Genomic DNA, 19,272 nt, shown 5'->3' with positions numbered 1-19,272 from the left:
AAGAATTTAATTGAAAATATAGATACTACATAAAACTACTGTTGTATGTACTTAAGTGCATACCTGATTAGAGAAATTTTGCCATCCATCAGCCTAATTTTTTATTAATACCATAAGAAGAAAGTTTGAGATGCATTTGTTATATTAGGTTTGATGAATGGGTGGAGGCTTAACATGTAAAATTTGTGTCTCTGTCTGTTCTGAGTGCCCAGAGCAATTAAACTGCTCTGTGTAAAGGTGCTTTGAAGTTAGCTTGGGCATTTAATTCTGTGTGCCTCTGCTAAGAGAGAATCTCAGCGTAGGAAGAATGCATCGCATTGCAGCGTGATCTGTGTCATACATTGAAGCATACAGAAAACAATTGGCTTTCTATAGCTCAGGTAATGTATGGGAGGTGATTAATAGTTTTCCACACTCTGAGCTACTGCAATTACCATTCTCTGCCTTCTACATTAAAATTCCGATTTTAACAACCAAATTTATAAACATATACATGTGTACGTATACACACACATCTTTTTTTCATTTTACGTTGTGCTTCAAAAGGCCTGGCTGCTCGGGGAGGGGGGTGTTGAGTAGCGTGGCAGGGCCCCACGCTGTCCTGTTCTCTGCAGCGCGATGGCGCGCCTCCTCCGGTGTTTCTGGGCAGCGAGGGCATCCCGCGAGGCTTGCTTTTCCCTCCGCTTTTTCCCTCTGCCCCTTCGAGTTATGGAGAAATGCTTGCCACGAGGGAACTGCACCTCCATGGGCCCTCTAGGATGGGAGAAAAGCTATAACAATAGACTGACTTGGGAGCTGGCATTTGAAAGACTAGCTAGAAGATAATGAATCTGACAGTGTTTGGAGATGATGGAAATACCTGCTTTTTTCATTGGTAAGTGCTTGTGTTTTTGTGGTGAGAAGCATACAAATGGATGAAACCAGGAGCTGGCTGATTGTACCGAATAGCCAGAGAGGTGGCTTCTGCAGGACGCTGCAAGTACTCCTAGGAACAGCAATGCATCATGCTTCTGTGTGTGCCCATCTTCCTCAAAAGGCTAATCAATCAGAATTATTGCTGGCATCACTTCCCTACGAAATTAGCTTTTGTTCGAGCTTTGCCGTAGTGCAATTATGGATTTTGAGGCTGGACTCCATCATTTTTAGGTGCAAAATGGTACAAAAAAATACTCTTAGCTTTTAGCAACACGTAAATGAATTTGAAAATTGTTCAGTAAAGTATCTATTCTTTACATACAGTCTTGAGTGAGTCTGAAAAGCACCCTGTAAAAGATCAAACAATTCAGTACGGACATGTTTTTGCTTTTACAGTATCATCCTTAGTCCTTTTTTTTTCTCTCCATCAGGATGGTGAGCTGGGTTGGAAAACTATTGCAGTTTTGGTGCCAGAAATGATGTTTTCTTTGCCCTCATTTTGGAATTGCATTACATCCTAGGGACTGTGATTAAGCTCGTTAGCATGTATGACAAACATTTAGGAAGTTGAGTCAGAGAAAATATTTATATCCTAGTCCTTTTTTCCTGTGTTTATTCCAATGCTGCTACAGCTTCTGAAAGAAGGCAAGCAAGTAGCTGGACGGATGGCAATTCTCATAGGTAGGTCAGGGAGCGGTGGTGTTCAGAGCTGGAGAACCTTCCTGTGAAGCTCGGAGCGGTTTCATCGGTTTCCCGTGTGCCAATCCAGAAACCTCGTACCCGCGGATTCTGCTGTCTACAGCTGACACGCTGGCTGCGCCATGTCGGTCACAGGCAATAAATAAATACCTGTGCTGGAAAGACAGCAAAACTTTAAGTCAAAGAAAGTGTGTTGGCGAGTGCCTCCGGTGCTATGTTATTTCAGCAATAACGGGCTATTTATTAGCCTTGAAACGTTCTGGATCAGAAGGCTCCGTCTAGTTCATAGGACATGCACACGTATGATGTATGTCAAAAAAAGGTAACATTTTTTTAGACAGCATATAGTCTTTTACTTATTTGCTTCCTCGTGATCACATGTTCAGGTTATATAGACTCATAAGATCATTTAGGCTGGAACAGACCCTTAAGATCACCAAGTCCAACCATTAACCCAGCACTGCCAAGTCCACCACTAAACCAGGTCCCTAAGCACCACATCTACCCGTCTTTTAAATACCTGCGGGGATGGAGTCAGGGATATGAGTCAGGCTTTTTAAAATAAAAGCCTTGTCCTTGAAAGTCCTGGTGGGGAGGTCACTGCGTTATCACTCCTGTGTCGCCGGCTGGGCTGCTGGCTCGCCTTCCTCAGCCGAGGCGGCCCGCTGGCGGGCTTCCTCGCAGCCTGGCAGCCAACGGCCGCCGCGACACCTCCACCAACGCTCGCCTCGGGCACGCCCCACCGGCCCGCCCTCGGCTCCCTCGGCCAAGCCCCACCGGCCCGCCCTCGGCCAAGGCTGCCACCACCTCCCCGAGCAGGGCCGCCCTCCGCCGCCGCCCCAGCCGCCGCCCCAGCCGCCGCCCCAGCGGCAGCGGAGCTCCAACGGCCTCTCCGCCGGCAGTCGCATTGCGACGGAGGGGGGGCGGGTGGAGGCGCGGAGGCCCCACGCTGATTGGGCGGCTGTCGCTATTCGAATCCCACCAGCCAACCGGCTGTCGGTGGGGCGCGAAAGAAGCTCTGGGATTGGCCCGCGCTGTGTTTCGAGCAGGCCAATCAGAGAGCCGAGAAGGGCCGCGGAGGCTATAAAAGGCGGCGGCGCGGCGCGGCGCGGGAGGGCGCGGCCGGCGGGGGGTGGCGGTGTGAGGGCCGCGCAAGATGGCGGAGGGGGACAACAACAGCGTCTACCAGCTGGTGAGGGCGGGCGGCGCCGGGGCCAGTCGGCCCTTCTGGGGCTGGCGGCGGGGAGGTGCTCTGCCTCCCGGTGGCTGGGGAAGGGCTGGCGGCCGCTCGGCCCTGCGGGCGCTGGGGGAGCCAGGCCTGCCCGCGGCGGCGGCTGGCGAGGGCCGCCTCGGCCCCCGAGCTTGTGAAACGCGGGGGAGCGGCCTCCCTGCGCTCGCTTTGGTCTCCGAAAGGTTCCCGTGCAGGGGTCGGCTTTCGCCTCAGGGGCTGGGTTGGCGGGGGCTGGCCTGGGAGCCGCGCCGGCAGCGGGCAGGGCTGCGGCGCTGCTGCGGGCGGGCCGGAGCTGACAGCCGCGCTGTGCGGGTGAAGAGCTTTCCCGGTGTGCGGGGCCGGCGTTTCCTACGCGTGTCTTTGTGCTGCAGCATCCTTTGGCTGTGTTATCCCGTGCTTCAGCGATGCAGGAGAGCAGCAGGAGCTGGGTGATCAGCTTAGCTTAATAATGTCAAGGGTGGGCTTGAATACTTAAAAACTTAAATAAATACAAGGATATGTATATTTATTTCTGCAGTGGTAAGCGGCTGCCATGGGAAGGTGGCTGTAAAAGCACGTGAAGGGGCTGAAGAAGGGAAGCGTCCGAGGGCACTGCTGGTCAGTGCTGACTCTTGCGGCAGGGAGCTGTGCAGCCTGGGAGATGCGGGGAGAAACCGTCGGTAGCCCGGGGGTGGAAGGGAGGTTCGAGCTTCTGCAGAAAAAGTGCGCGGAGCTGGGTTGCCAAACATACGTGCAGTGTTTGGGAGGGGTGCCCCTTTCGGAGAAGTTCATGTTTATGGAAACTTTGTGTTGTCTGAGTAATGAAAAAACACTTTCGATGGATGGGCTCTGGAATGAAGAGGGCATTGACAAAAGCTGACTTAAATTTTCTCTACCTGGCCCAGTGGGAAAAAAGCTTACAATAGTTGTCTTCTAGGCTGACAGAGGCAGGCTGCTATTAATAACACTGTTATATTCCAGTCTGTTTCCCATTACATTTTCACTTGGTGTGATGTTAAATGTAGACAGCCAGAGGTAATGAAGCAAAACAGTTTGTCATAAAATGTCTTCTGGAGAAATGCAGCTTTTTTTTTCTCCATGTGATGGTTTGTGTTTATAACATGAAGTAGATATGGTAGATATGTCAGAGAACTTTCTACTCCTTTTTTTTCCCCCCTGAACTGTAGTTTTCAAATAGTTTCCAATGGTATGACACAAGAAAACTATGCTTTACCATGATAGCTGCACTCAGCTGTCCTTGTTATTCTAGTGGTGTCAGGCTTCTCATTTGAGGTAAGTGTAGCACACAGTTGAGAACGAAACCTGCTCTGCTGTCTCTGCACAGCACACGTGCAAGGTTGTAATTACTTTTCACCTCTTACTACTTCGGCAGGGATTGGTTCTGTTCATGGTTGCCTGAGTTTTGTAATCTCTGAGGTACCTTGTCCCACTGAGGGGAAGCTATTAAGCCATGTTAAATGTGGAACACCTCAGGTGAACGTCTTAGCAAGCTGATGCCAGAGCAGGTAGGGCCTCCTTGCAGAAGATGTGTAGGGAAGAATGTAGGAATAATACAGGAAGAGGAGTTTAAAGGCTGCCTGATCACTGTCTTGGGCAACCTGTGGAAAAACTTTCTTTGCAGTCCAAATGTGATCAGTTGGGTAACTTTCCTCTACTGTGGATTCTGAGTTTTTATCCATCTTCCACATAATAAAGAATAGGTGTTGGACAGCAACTAGAAGGCTTCAGTTTAATGTGGTAGAGTTGTCTTTGAAAATACATATTTTTTAATTAGTTCTCACATTGCAATTTTCAGATGTTGACACTGAAAACTTGAGAGGTTTTAGCTAAAACTTGACTTTCTACTAATCGGGAGGGAGGGAATACTGTAAATGGGAGATGGGGGGAGAACACCTTGGCAAAATCTGGGAGGAGGTATCATTTGGTCTAACAACATACCCTGCTACTTTGTTAGGATCTTGAGTATTTTAAAGTGTCACTGCTACAATGCCATAACTTAGTACAAAAATTACAATATTATTAGTAATTTAATTACCCAGAAAGGTTTGTGACTCGGGTCTTTAATTATGACACTTTTTTTTTTAGGTACTTGAAGTGTGCGAATTAGTTTGATACTCTGGTTAGTAATAATAGTTTTCTTCTCTTTTTGTGTAGGCTGCAGAAACTGCTAGCTTGGAAGAGCAGTTGCAAGGATGGGGAGAAGTGATTTTGATGACTGATAAAGTTCTTCGCTGGGAGAGAGCCTGGTTTCCTCTGGCGCTGATGAGTGTTGTTTCCTTTTCTTTTCTGTAAGTAGCTTGTGGAGGGAGCCCAAAACACCACTGCACTTTCATGGCTGGTAGCACACCTATTAAGTAAATTAGTAAGACACCTTTAAAAATCTAATAGGAAGGCTCTTACTCCAGGTTCTGTTTCTGAATGCGTGTGAGCTTTGTTAAAAACAAAAGCTTTAAGTATTGATAACAGGAAGTAACACCGAGTCACATCCTGCTCGGAGGACGGGCAGTGCTTTCTGCAAAAGCTGTTTGCCAGCAGTGGTTGCTGTACTTTGTTACCATGCTCAGCTGTATGTTTTTCATTGATGTGTTCATATTCTGCCCTCATCCTTTGTATCCTGCTTCTTAGTCAAATTTGGTTATCTCCTTTGGCTTTTTCCCCCCCAAACCAACAGCAATATCATTATGGAAAATTTATTTCCATAGGGCAAACTTTCCTATTCTGCATCTTTGTTTTGGATGAGTTAAATTGGTTTTGTGCAACTTTGTTTTTTTACATTCTCTGTCCTGTGCTTTGAGAAAGGAGGAAAAGGAGAGACTCCAGGTAACTTTCAGTCAACAGGATGGGAAGACATTGCCTGTCTCTGGATTGGAGGTAGAGAACTGGCTTGCTGGAGGCACTTGTACGTGCTTTTACGTAACATGGTAGTAGTCAGGATGACTGCAGCCTGCCTCGTGCAGATAAGTGTCCACGCCAGTTGTGGAATTTGCCAGTTGCATATGTTTTTGGAGTAAAGGAGAAGAGGGGAGTTAGAGAAATAAATGTTGAACCAGGTGAGGCAGGATAATTGGTCTTCTGGCTAATATAAATTTTATGGTCTTCAAGGGAGGTGAGGTGGATGGAAATCAAATGAAACTGAAAAGTAACTTTTAAAAGAAGTAATTGCATGAGCTTCAGGGTATTCTGTTATAAAGTCTGTGATTATAGCAGGAAAGATCTTGTATTGAATAATACTTTGAGGAAATAGACAGAACCACTTCAGATTTTGTATTGGTACTTTGTCAAAAATGAACTTGAACATTCAGCACAGTAGCATTGTGCCAGATGTATAGAAAGGCTGGTCCTGCAATGAACTGCGTCGTTTCTTTACTTTTCTTACTTCAATATTCGGAAAGTTCTATTAAGTAGCACAGGGCACAGCTGAGCATTAACAGACACTTATGAGATGAGGTAGTTCTTGTCCAGTACCCATACTTCTGTATTTGAGTGTTGGCACACTTAACATGTAAAAGCACAAATTGGAGATTGATGGCTCCTCGTCCAGACCAGGTTTGGTTAACCCTCACAGGTGAGACAGAGCAAGTGACAACCTGTAGCGGATTTGAATTCTGTGACTTACTTAAGAACCAAGAAGATTAGAGCTTTCACTCTACCTGTTTATTTCATATGTTCACTCATTCATCCCCCAGTCTGTGTTAAGTTCACTAGAGGTCAACTTCTGAGAGAGCAGCAATGATGATGAATTTCTACTTCTACTGAACTTCATACTATGGTTGCTGTATTGTAGCATTTTCTTATCTAGTACATTAAGAAAATTGTATTTTTTATCTGTATTTCTTTGTAATAGTCTTGACGTACTTAAACCTCTTTTTATTAGTAATAGGAGCAAATTTGAAATTTCTTTTGAGGTTGGGCAAGAGGGTAGGTCTACTGTTTGAAGTCCTGAGCCAATCTGAAGAGGTGACTAAACGTCTCTAGTATTCAGCAGTCTGAGCATCCAGAAATCATTTCTGTTACCTTCTTTCTGCAGGATGATCTACTACTTGGACCCATCAGTTCTTTCAGGCGTCTCCTGTTTCGTAATGTTCCTCTGTTTGGCTGATTATCTTGTTCCTGCACTTGCACCTAGAATCTTTGGCTCTAACAAATGGTGAGGAAAGCTTGAATTAAAACAGTTTCTTGAGTGTAAATAAATTATGAACTTTATCAAAATGGATGTCTGACTTGCAAATATCAAATGATTGCTTTATAGAGTCATTGTAGTAAGAAGTTGGCAATCTCTATAATATATGAAGTGAGGACACTAGCAAGATGTCTGTCCTTTTTCTGAAAGATAACTACTACAACATATCTTTATTGTTCCTTCTCTTCTAGAAAAATAAGATTTTTTTCAAAGGAGTAGGCACATTCTTTGCACTTCATTAATGATGCTAGTTAGTTCTGCTAAACTAGTTTTTAGTAATTAATGGATAATAGATACTGAGAGCTAAAATTATGAATAAGGGTATTGGATTATATGTTTGGAAAGAGTGGCAGTAGTAAATATGATGAAGGAAAAGTGATGCAGAGAGTATGAATGTGATTGTAAGTGACTGAAACACATTTGGAGAAGGGCAAGGCTTATAAAAACAGTAAGCTGGAGAAGAACGTTATTTGAACAAAATTTTGCATTGAAAGTAAATTTTAGTGTATCTGCTTTAAGATGACTAGTGGATAAATGTTCTTGTTTAATAGTGAACCAACATAAAAGCCAAAGTAATACACACAATACACACCTGATACCAGTGTGTATCACACTGGTATCAGATTAAAATCAATGGTCTTCTGGTTTGAATGTGGTTGCTCTTTGGGAGTCAATTTAAGAGAGTCATTGTACAGAAAAAATTATGTGGGCAATTGCATTACAATGCTCAATAAAGATAAGGTATGAAACTAAGTGAAGCAAATGCCAGGATAGGTACTGGATAAATTTTTACTGCTGGAAAAATACCATGGGAGATTTTTAAAATTTCAGATGAAATCTTGAATTCTTATTTCTGGTTTTTTTTCCTTTAATAAAAGGACTACAGAACAGCAGCAAAGATTTCATGAGATTTGCAGCAATTTGGTAAAATCTCGTCGCCGAATTGTTGGCTGGTGGAAACGTCTCTTCACACTGAAGGAAGAGAAGCCTAAAATGGTACTGAGTTCCAGGAGTTCATCTCTCTTGTCTTAAGATTTTATTTGTTTTGTTTTGTCTTAAGTATTTTAGCAAGGCACATGTCTGAATAAACTGGTATTTTAAACCAAGAACCAGCAGTTCTGGCTGTGACTTAATGCCAGTCACGCATCTTTTTCAAACCTGGAGTGGCAAGATACATGACTTTAAACTTGCAATACTGTGCAATTAGGAGCACACCCTTGATATTAAGGTAAAGCTAAACGGGGTTTCTTTGGATAGGTCAACTTTTTGGAAACACAGCTTGTTTCCAGCGTACACGACCTGTCCAAAGAACTAGATCTTAGTAACGTGTCAGCTTAGGTACATGAAATACTGAGTTTACTGTCCTGAAAACAGCTTCAGGTACTGTGTGAGGCTGAAGTTTTGTCAGTGGGAATGGTGTAGTCTGACTCTAAGGGATATCTGGACAGAAAAGAACTGGCATCCTGTAAAACTGATGGTCAAAATAAATGAGAACATATAATTGTAGACTCTGCAATCTCACTTTTAACAAGCCTGTGCATAGGTATCGCATGTGGTAGAGCCAACAGACTTCAGGTTAGTTTTAAATGTTGAAGTGTTGCTTGGTACTGAAGGGAACGGGGAGAAGTCCCAACGGATCTGTGATAACTGCTCCCTTTTCATTTTTTAGTACTTCATGACCATGCTTTTTTCCCTTGCTGTGGTTGCCTGGATTGGACAGCAAGTTCACAATCTCTTTCTGACCTATCTTATTGGTAAGTGTGCAGCATGCAAAACAGAAGTAACTTTTTTGTTAGCTGCATAAAATGGTATGAGGTGGGTAGAAGTAAGTTTTCATTATTTGAATGTGGTGATTTTTTTTTGTCGCAGGGTTTTATTTGTCTGTTTTCAAGCAATTAATGGGGCTTAAGGGAAGCAAGGGATTGCAAAGTGACAGAAGCTTGTTAAAGGAGTGTTAAGTAATTCCCTTTTTTTTCCCTCCTCTGTAGTAAGTTTCTTGCTGCTGTTTCCTGGACTAAACCAGCATGGGATCATTACAAAGTATGTTGGAATGGCGAAAAGGGAGATAAACAAACTCCTCAAGCACAAGGAAAAGAAAAATGAATGAAGAATTAACTGCTGTTCACTCTTGTAAAGGGTTTTCTTGGGAACAGTTTTGAGAATTAACATACAATTAAGACAATAGAAGTTGTATTGCTCACTGGCTTTTTTTTTATTGGCTCCCTGATGAAGTGAAAATGTCACTCTAGCAACTGCTGTGGGCTTGTGTGTCTCTTGCTGTGCTGACTAGGCTTCTGCAGCCTGCAGCTGATCTTATAGGAAAGATCCTGACCTTTGATGTACGGAGCTTAAGTGTCTTCACCAAACTAAGAGGCCCCGTCAATAAATACCCCAACTCAAGAAACAGCAGAATTGTAATGCGTGGTAGCATTTCTGTAACTGTACTCGTTTCACTGATCATTAATTTGTGGCTACAAGAAGTATGAAAGGCAGTTCTGAAAGCTTGCACTTCTTGGAGGCTTGTTACTACTGATGCGGGTGGAAGGAGGACAATTAGCTGAATAGGAATGATCACAGCTGAGGGTGCAGACCCAAAATCGCTGCAGAAGGTGAGCCCATTGTCTCACTGAATCTGTTTGCCTTTTTTGGCTGCGTATACCAGATTATCTGTTGAATAGGGGTCTGGAATAGATAAACTTGTAGTTCAGTTACCTAGCTGTAGTGTAAACTTCAACTCATTGCACTGAGACTGTAGAAAATGAGTGAAGGTGTGTGTTACCTGAACAACCGATTGTTCTGAAAACTGCTGTTGTCATGGAGCCATGTAGCACGTTTGGTTTTATGAATGCTGTTGTCTGTATACAAAATCACCTTGAATATGCTAGGTTTGTCTCTGTAAATAAGCCTGAATTGTTTGTGCTTTTCTATGACCCTCCTTCCTTTTTTTAAAGCTGAACTTTTTTCTTTAAAAAGCTAAAACCTGTGTTAATGCATTTTAAAAGTTTACTGTTTTAATATGAACTCTCTTCAGTGTCTATTGTAACTGTCCAATAGGTAAATACAGACTAAAGAGAACCTTCTGTAAGCCTTGCTCTTTGTGCACATACAGAAAATTGTGTAAAAGTCTTTCAGACAAGAACTGGAGCTGGGAGTGGTGTGTTAGTGCCGGGTGGTAGCTGGCGCACGACGTCCTAGCAGAAAACCACCTTTTGTTTGAAATAGCTCACTGCTGATAGTAAAGCTTTTGTCAGCTGTGACTACACTACACAGCTCCTGCTGCCGAGGGGAAAGGCTGTCGGTGTCATCTGTGGCTGGTGAAGGCTGGGAACAGTGACTGAGGCGGTGGGCGAGTGGGACCCGGTCAGTGATGCTTGGGGTAGGGCCCAATGGTGGGGAGATGCTACAGCGCGATCTTCAAACCGTTCTTTGGAGAGCGCCCTGCTGACCTGGCACAGGGTGTTGCTGGAAGAGATGCGGGGTGTAAAAAGACAAGCGGTGACGCTGCACGGTGTAGCTGAGCTGTTGTTGCTGCGGTGTTGTCGGGGGAGTGGGTGGCAGCCCCTCTGCCCCCCCGTTGACACCGGTGGGTTTGCTGTCACAGTCCTGAGAGCTGCCCTCCCCTTTTAAGGTAAAATTCGGTGGAAACACAACCCATCTGCTTGGTGCAGCTTTGTTCACCTCACACCTCACGTAGCCCCTCACAACACGGAGTAGCTACACCCTCCTGCGGTGTGCACGGCCCCGTTAAAGCTTCAGTGGAAACCAAATACAGGAGGAACTCCTCTGCTGTCTTACGTCTTGTTTAAAAAAAATTAAAAATAGGAGGGAAAAAACCTCACCGAAACGCAGAACCGCCGTTACCGCCGCTGTCCCGTTGTTGTTGGTTCGGGGTGGGTGGTGCGGTTGGTGGTTTGTCCCCCTCCGCCCCGGGGCCGCCGCTGTTTGTCCCTCCCGCCCCGCCGTAGCCCCGCCCGCCGCCAAGCGTCCCGGTTGCTATGGGAACCCGGACGGAAGCGTCGCTCCGGAAGTGCGATCCGCGGCTCTCGGCCAATGGGGATGATCAGGCCCGGCGCGCGGCGCCTCCCGACTGGGACGCCGAGTCTCGCGAGATCTCGCGGGGCGCCTCGCACCACCCCGCGCCCATGGCCCTCCCATAATCCCGCGCGGGCGCGCGGCCTCTTCCTTTTCCGCCATCTTGCTGCACCGGTGAGTGGGGGGTGCCGCTGGGTCCCGGCCGCCATCCGCCGCTTCCCGGCCCCATCCCGGCCCCGCGGCCGCCTCCGCCCGCCTCGCCGGGGCCACGAGAGTGCCCCCGACCGGCCCGGCCCGTTTTGAGCCGCCGGCGTCTCCCCTAGCGCTCTCTGGAGCCTCCGGAGCGGAGGGTGGGGGGAAGCACCCTCCTGCCTGCGGCTCCGCTCTCCGCAGAGATGCGGGGCGGTTGCCGAGGGCGGGGGCTGCTACGGCAGCCAGGCCCGGGCCGCTGCGGCGGGAGGCTGGGCCGGGCGGCGCCTGGGGGAGCCGGGCCGCGGAGTCTGGATCTCGGGGAGCGAGCATCGTGCGGCGAGGCCTGGGAGGAGGTAGCGGAGGGCTTGGGGAGCGGGCGGAGGGCTGGGCCCTGGAGAGGAGGCGGCCCTGGGGACGGGGGGTCTGGCTGCACTCGCCCCCTGGGCAGGTTTTAGCCAGGCCTGCTCGCTTGGGGGTCCTTGGCTTAACGGTAAGAGCCCGCCTGTTCCGCAGGACCCGGCCAGCTGGGGAGTGGCCCTGTGGCCCAGGTCGGGAGCACCTGCCTGGCTTCTTCTGGCCGTGTGCTGGCCCTGCCAGTAAGGGGGCGGCAGCACCAGGCCGTGCCGTGCCTTGGGGTGGCCCGGGGGCTCTTGTCTTAATCCCGGGGATGCAAGAGTTGATGCCCGGTTTCCTTTGTAGAGGCCTGTGTTGCGCTGGCATCCTGCGGTTTTTTTGCAGATAAGCAAGGCGAGAAGCATCTGTTATATTTAATACCGTGTACGACCTAGTTTTTGAACAGTGCTGATACTGCATAATTGGGTCTTAAAGTCCAAAACGATTCACCTGGGAAAGGTGTCATACTGATGAAATGTCTGGATGGTGGTTTTTAAATCTTTCTGTGCGTGTTGATAAAGCCAAGTTTAAATAAGTGTGTCAGACTTCCTAACTTGTCATAATAGTTATGAATCCTCTTGAGCACACCTGAGTATGTGATTTGATCTGCTTTTTAGCCTAGGAATGCTTTTCAAGGTTTAATGTAACTTTCTGTCAGTCTTAGATCTTTTAGGTCTAGAATTAGCCTTAAAAAAGTGCGCTGCTGAGTATTTCTGTGCTGAAGAGCTGGTGTACATAACTGCCTCTCCTCTTGCCTGCAGGCACCATGGTGCGCATGAATGTTCTAGCCGATGCTCTCAAAAGCATCAACAATGCAGAGAAACGTGGGAAACGCCAAGTTCTCATTAGGCCGTGCTCCAAAGTAATCGTCCGTTTTTTAACTGTGATGATGAAGCACGGTAAGTCTGGAGTGCACAGCGCTGACTTTTTTCTCATTCGTGGTTTCTGTGGATGCTGTTGTGTTAAGGTGCTTTTTGACTTAAATCAAGATGCTGGAGCGAGTTTTGTACATCATAGTTAATTGAGTTGTATTAATGGAGCTAAGTATGATATATTTGATTTGTCTGTTTGCTGATCTTTTGTAGGTTACATTGGTGAATTTGAGATAATTGATGATCACAGAGCTGGGAAGATTGTTGTCAATCTCACAGGCAGACTCAACAAGGTAGGATTTGTGTTCCTGAATTTAGTTCTCTGGGGGGAGGGTGTTTAAATGAGACTTTTTATTTTAACATTTGTCCGCTCAAGTTCTGAAAGAATTACTTGTAAAGAAGGTGGTATGTATTGAATCCATGTAAATGAGAGCAATATGGGTATTATCAGTGGTTACCAAATGCTTGTTAATTTTTCTGGATTCATAATGTTATCGCTGACTAATTATATGTCTTTTAAAGTCTGAATACGTAAGACGTTTTGAGGGAAGTCTGCTTGCAAGTGCTGTGTGTTTCTCCCTCTTTAAAAGCTTTCTGGCTACTTAGTGATTTCTCAGTTACTTTGATGTTTAAGCTATGTAAAAGACTTTTCTTTAGAGATGGGAAGTGAGTTGCTTTCCAGTTGACATTTAATACCTGTAAATGTTGAGAAGACAAGCCTTTCTCCTGCTGCTAGATGGGCTTTGCTTGCAGTTTGAGGGAAGGTTGAATGTTATGTTAATTAGTGCTTTTTAAGTTCCTGGGGCATATGAAGTATTCATGTGAGTTTTGGAAATTTTTTAAGTGCTATTGTCTGAAAATATTGAGCTGTCTAGTTCTGTGATGACTTGCTGTGCATCATTGTTGTCAATTAAGCTATTCAAGTGAGAGGTGGCTTTTTAGTAAATAAAAAAATTGCTTGGTCAAAATATGTTGAGGGCTATCTCCACGATGAACAAATATTGCAGCTGAAGACTGCTTGAGTGTAGTAGGCAGAGAATTCTGACACTGCCCAAATTACTGGTATTATGTGTCTGTAATAAAAATAATGTGTGCCAGGTTTGAGTATAGTGTTCCTTGAACTCTTCTGGGATGGTTTCCTAACAGATCTTCTGGGGTGCAGCTGGATAGAGTCTTTCAATAGTTGCAATAAGGGAACAGCTGTTTGGTTCAGAAAAATGTCCATCAGTGCAGGAAGGTGGGCTTCTGTTTTCTTCTTGGGTGTTGATTAAGATAATTGGAGCCAGTGAGGTACCCAGAGGTGGTAGGAGTGGTCATGGTCAGTAAATGATATGATTAACTTGAAAACTTCGATGACTTTTATGCATGTTAATTTCTCCCTGTTTAAAATCTACAGGTATTTTTTGCTAACTGTGTATGATGATTAGAATATCCCTGAGTAATCGTAGGATTTTTGATGATATAGGACGCTTAATAATCTTCAGTGGTTTATAGTATGCTTTTGTGCTCTCCCAGGCCTAGCCGTTAATTTGTTAGTTTAGCTTCAGCAGCAGTGTAAGTGACTCTGTTGAAGCGAGGAGGAGGAGGAGGAGGCAAGGCTAAGGAAGTAACAGCTGAGTAGCTGTGTGAGAGTCTCAGCTTCCCTGAGGGGAAGCGCCGTTTCGTATTACAGGTAACAGAGCGTGCTTCTTGGTGCTCTGATCTTTTGCTGCCAAAAAGATTTTAATCGCAGTTGTTAAATTCCTTCATCCAGTGAACTGGAACGAGAAATGTGCAAATCCAGTTTATAAAGTTCTTCAGTTTGTAATGGAATTCTGTTTTATAGTGCGGTGTAATCAGTCCCAGATTTGATGTTCAGCTGAAGGATTTGGAAAAGTGGCAGAACAACCTACTGCCTTCACGTCAGTTTGGGTGAGTACGGAGGAGAGTTAAATCTGTGTCGTATGTAAAAACGTGGGGGTTTTTATTACGCTTTCATACTGCCTGAGTTAGACTCGCCTGACACCTTTCCTCTCTGATCAGTCTGGAGGTAGATACCAGTCTAAAAATCCATCTTCCATATAAACGCTCTTCTTAACGAGTTTTAAAGGGGCACTGCTAAGCAAGGACCTATTTTTGCTTGGCTTTGGTAAATCCTGGTTTCACTGTTTCTACAGTTTACCAGGAAACTAGGACTTTTCTCTTGCTCGTTTTAATTTTATTAATGGCCATTTATAGATGGGGGAGGAGTCATGTAAGTTACCAGGTCAGTGGAGGTAGGTCATACTACTTTAGTTTAAACTTCCTGATTGTATGTAAATCGATTAGATATTAAATGATAAGAGACTCAGAGCCTCTGTTAAGCAAGCCTCCACAGCAGAGAAAATCTTACTGTTACGCAATATATTTTTCCTTCCCAAAATTCACCGAGTCAAGAGTAATAAATCTCAGTGCACCAGGGTGACAGAGCTAGAAGAGTCTTCAGGGGCTCAGCCAGTCTGTCCCGTCAAAGGCAGGATTAACAGCTCCTTGTCATTTCTGTTCTTAAAGCTCCAGCGATAAGCCGCTTGCTTTCGCTGTACCTATATAGCTTACTGGTATGTGCTGTCATACTGAGATTTTTTAAGAGTATTTCCAGAGTGGTGGGACAAGAGGTTCTCAGGCATGAAGCTGTGCGGATGAAGTATGCTGGTGATCTAGAGGCTGGCATCAGCCGTGACTGAGGCTGCCTCAGTTGTCGGTCCAGATCCAGATCTTCATCTGCACCAGCGCACAGCGTGCAAAACGCTGAGAGACAAAGCGCTCAGAGCTGAGGAGCTGTCTGGCACCATGGCAACTCTACCTGCTCTGAAGAAAAATGTATGCTTAAAATAGAAGCAGACTTTGTCTAAAGGTGTAGAGTTGCTCCTGCTACCACAGCTGAACTGACTTTGCAGTGGGAATGCGCAAGAAAACTTCTTGCTGAGACTTATGCAAGTATTTGGGGAACAGAAGCCTGCGCATGTCCTTTGTGTGCTGCAGAGTTGTACTTGCGAGAGGGGTCTCTCTTTCGTGGTCTGATAACCTGATCTTGCTTCCGTTAGGCCCATTCTTACAGGAACAGATCTTACTGTTGTAATACAGAGGTGAAGTTAGCGCTGTCAACTCTGCATGAGCATAGAGCAAAACTTAGGATAAACTGAACGTTTGTTCTTTCTTAACAGGTACATTGTACTGACCACCTCAGCTGGCATCATGGACCATGAGGAGGCTAGGCGAAAACACACAGGAGGCAAAATCCTGGGATTCTTTTTCTAAAACTTGTAAAAAAAGAGGATACTAATAAATTGTTCAAATGGACTCTGGTGTTTCCAGTCGGTATTTTAATGACTTCGAACGCTACCTGTGATAGTGCTTGTAACAGACAGCTCTTCAATAGTGCTTACGTTCCAACTTTAATTCAAATGACGTTCGGGTTCCACACCATCCCTGGTCACTACTGTTACTTCTGTTAATGATCTAACGTGCTTCTAATAGTTACTGCTTGAATGACAGTTACAGGTCGCTATGCAGAATAGCCTCAGCAGGGGAACTCTAACGTTGAACTACACACTCAGCTGTCATGCCGTGGGATTGCCTCTTAGGTGTTAGATACGTGCGTCTCCATAGTTACATATATGTGACTATAGTTTCACTTTTTGGGTAAATAATTGACGATGCCTTGCCAGAAGGTATTTTCTGTTTACAGCTTAGAAACTTACGAGATGTGGGATCGTGGAATAATTAAGATGGTTGAAGTTTGATTTCAGATCACAAACTTGTTCTGAATCTTGCAGTGTAAGGAGTAACTAAGGTAGAGGTGAGAATAACTTTTTTTTCCTTCAAATTTCTACTCTGAAAGTCCTTTGGGACATCAGAGTTTTGGGTAGGGTAGTTGCTGTGCAGCTGCTTTGCATGTTTCCATGAAGATGTAACTGTTTGGGATTTCTTTAAGTTTTTGGAGTGAGGAAATAAGGATATCTGAACTTAGAGGTAGCGAGTATTAGTATGGAATGAGTTGTTGGTCTTTGTTTCAGGCATCTGATGCATGACGGCATAATGTACTTGATACAGAAAAACCAACAAATTTCTTTCAAAGCAGGAGCTTTGCAGGTGACTGCAGCTGAGGAGCTACTTGCAGATGGTAGGGAACGGGAAGCAAGCTTCTGGGCTGATTGCGTTGTCCTTTCACGGCAGTTGGAAATGCCTTATTTCGCTTTGTTTGGAGTCTTTGTTAGGAAAGAGCCTATGAAATGTAGCAAGCCTGTTCCAACACGCTTTAAAGCAGCTGTAGAATTTATGGTTCTCCTGATACAGGCAGTTAGAAACAGTTTTCCTTCTTGGTGGTATGTACAGTGAGGCAGAAGTATGGTGCCTTGTGATACTTCATCACAGAGCTTTTCAGAGCACCTTGGGGTGGAAGTGACTGTCTTCAGGCACAAAGTCTTTAAACTCTGTATTTTCTAACTGTGTAACCTGTTTCGGTTCCGCCTGTTACTTGTTATGGAGAAAAGGAGAAGGGGATGCTTAACCGCTAAGCAAGCAGGTCTTGGGCAGGCGGGCAGCACAGTCGCGGCTGATGTGGTGGCTCTTCTCTGGGGAGCAAGCAGCCAGCGACAGAGCTGTGAAGGAGTGCGTACAGTAAGCGTGCTGGTGGCGTACCCTAGCGTCCCGTAACAGAGACTTGCACCTTGAATGAGAAGAGCAGGGGAATAATAAAAAAGGCTCGTTTACCTGTTTTGTCTCAGTCACGTGCCAGTTACGGTCACAAAGTATGGATTGCAGATTGCATCAGAACATTCAAATATGATCAGTATGGTTCTCGGTTTGATTTGAAACATATTTGCTTAGCTAAAGCTAAAGATCTGTACACTGAATTACACAGAGTAGTTATGAAGTCAAAAGAAGTCTGTCTTGACCCCTTTTTTATTGTCAAATCAAGCTATTTTGTTACAGGGTTTTTTTCCTATCCTTAATGGAGATAATTCTGTAGTACTAAGCATCGGTAGATGCAGGAGCTTTTGTATTTCTTGCTCAGGGTAACCCTGAAGATCACCTCAAGATTCCACTGTTCCTTTTTACAAAATCTTGATTTTTATCAGTCCAGAATAGAACACACTTTTCTGATACCTGATGGAGGAAGGTCAGTGACACTTTAAGGCTTCCTTTAGATGGATTTACCATGGCTTCAAGTTCCCTGCTAGTTCGACGTTCATATTTTAAACCGATTTTATAGAGGACACGCACATCAGTTTTTTCCGAACCAGTTTACCTGTGTATGACTTCTGAAGTAAGAGAATTTCTGATATTCTCAGTTGAGGGACCAGTTGGGAATAGACTGTTAATTTATTTCACAAGCCAGCCCAACGACTTAGGTAGAACTATTAAAGAGAAATTAGAGCTCCAATGTAAAAAGAATGAGTTGGAGGGAAGCATGCAGGAGCAGGCGCGCCTTTTTCACGGTATATCTAACAAATGCAACTACGCACTGGCTTACCACACGTGGAAGCTGATGCGGCTCTTCTGAGTTCGTAAGATGGTCTCTGAGCTTGCACCTTGCTGACGGAGCTTTGCTCCTGGGCAGTCGCTGCTGGCTGAGCTGCAGTGGGGCGCGGGAGCTGACAGGTGGGATTGTGTTGCCCTGCAACACAACTGCTTTCAACAGGTTTGCAGAAATTCTCAGGCATGTTTAAACGCTGAAAGCGGTATTCTTTTAAGCCTCAGTGATGTTTTGTGAGCTGAGGGCACGTGCCTTGGGAAAGCAGTTTGTAGGTAAAAGTTAACCATCGTTTTGGGTAATAAAAGGATTCACGGGGAGAGCTGAGAGGGAAAATGGCCCAAAGGTGGAAGCGCAGTGCGGGTTGCACCTGGCAGTCAAGGCACAGTGTTAGTTTAGAGAAGGTGCCTGGTACCTGTGGAGCAGAGGGGGACGTTCATGACGGAGGATTCCCCGGTGGGACAGAGGCAGTTGGCCTTCACGTGGGGGAAACTGGGAGGGTGGGTGACACCGGCGGAAAGCATCTGTGCTGCGAACCCCGAATTACCAAGCTTTACCTCCGGCGCTGTCCCCTGTACCGTGCAGTCTAACGCTGAGCAAGTCTGGGAGTGATGGTGTCACCTCCGTACCCTTCTAGCTGTAGAGAGAAGTCTGGGCCTTTTGGCTGGAGGTCTGCTACTTGCCAAGCCGAATCTGAACACCTAGGTCTGTGTGAGCCTGGCCGCTTGCCGGCTGTTGTGCTGCGGAGAGGCTAGGCGTGTTACGGAATGGAGCGTGTACCGTGGTGCTGCACTGCCTACAGTCCCCTCTTACCTGCTCAGCTGAGCACAAGAAGGTGAGCATCAGAAGTCCTGGTCACAGGGGGTAAAATGGGGTCAGAACTTAAATTGAGCTGTGGAAATTGCTGATTAAGCCAGCAGTAGCTGGGAGAGGGTGGGTGACCCATCTGCAGGGTACAGCCTGGTCTCACTTCTGCCGTCAGATACACGATCGGTATTTCCAGATGCCGCTGGCCATTGCTCCTTATGTCACTGTTTAAGAACAGGATAAAACACATTCAAACCGTGTGCCATGCATTAGGAGAAATCCCTATTTATTGTTGCAGTGGGAAGTTGTCAACAGATGGCAGCATCCGACTGTGAGGCTCTGGAGACTGAGGGCCGTCTGCGTGAGGGGAGTCCCAACGGGCTTTGGCGTTGCTGCTGGTCTCCCCGCTCCTTCTGCAGCGCTAAATACCCTGACTTCTCCTGTACTCTGGCCCACA

The 19,272-nt window shown here is 45.8% G+C and overlaps 2 protein-coding genes across 6 annotated transcripts; both read left to right on the top strand.

Annotated features, from left to right (window-relative positions):
- The first annotated feature begins 2,733 nt into the window (after positions 1-2,733).
- ARL6IP1 (ARL6 interacting reticulophagy regulator 1) lies at positions 2,734-10,073 on the top strand. Of its 4 annotated transcripts, XM_082314291.1 has the most exons (7): positions 2,748-2,806; positions 3,363-3,442; positions 5,000-5,133; positions 6,873-6,992; positions 7,904-8,021; positions 8,695-8,779; positions 9,014-10,073. In XM_082314291.1, the coding sequence occupies exons 3-7, from the start codon at positions 5,057-5,059 to the stop codon at positions 9,130-9,132; spliced, it is 519 nt and encodes a 172-aa protein (XP_082170417.1). In that variant the 5' UTR covers positions 2,748-2,806; positions 3,363-3,442; positions 5,000-5,056; the 3' UTR covers positions 9,133-10,073. The 4 variants fall into 4 exon arrangements, with proteins under 4 accessions (XP_082170415.1, XP_082170418.1, XP_082170417.1 ...); XM_082314289.1 differs by lacking the exon at positions 3,363-3,442 and having other exon boundaries at positions 2,734-2,806; XM_082314292.1 differs by lacking the exon at positions 3,363-3,442 and having other exon boundaries at positions 2,742-2,802.
- Positions 10,074-11,138: 1,065 nt separating this feature from the next.
- On the top strand, positions 11,139-15,832 carry RPS15A (ribosomal protein S15a). Of its 2 annotated transcripts, none has more exons than XM_082312588.1 (5): positions 11,139-11,231; positions 12,404-12,541; positions 12,728-12,807; positions 14,340-14,425; positions 15,697-15,832. In XM_082312588.1, the coding sequence occupies exons 2-5, from the start codon at positions 12,409-12,411 to the stop codon at positions 15,788-15,790; spliced, it is 393 nt and encodes a 130-aa protein (XP_082168714.1). In that variant the 5' UTR covers positions 11,139-11,231; positions 12,404-12,408; the 3' UTR covers positions 15,791-15,832. The 2 variants fall into 2 exon arrangements, with proteins under 2 accessions (XP_082168714.1, XP_082168715.1); XM_082312589.1 differs by lacking the exon at positions 11,139-11,231 and adding an exon at positions 11,260-11,602.
- The last annotated feature ends 3,440 nt before the right edge of the window (positions 15,833-19,272 follow it).

Source organism: Platalea leucorodia (genome assembly GCF_965183815.1).
Source record: "Platalea leucorodia genome assembly, chromosome: 5".
Lineage (NCBI taxonomy): Eukaryota > Metazoa > Chordata > Aves > Pelecaniformes > Threskiornithidae > Platalea > Platalea leucorodia.
This window is presented reverse-complemented; position numbering and strand designations above follow the sequence as displayed.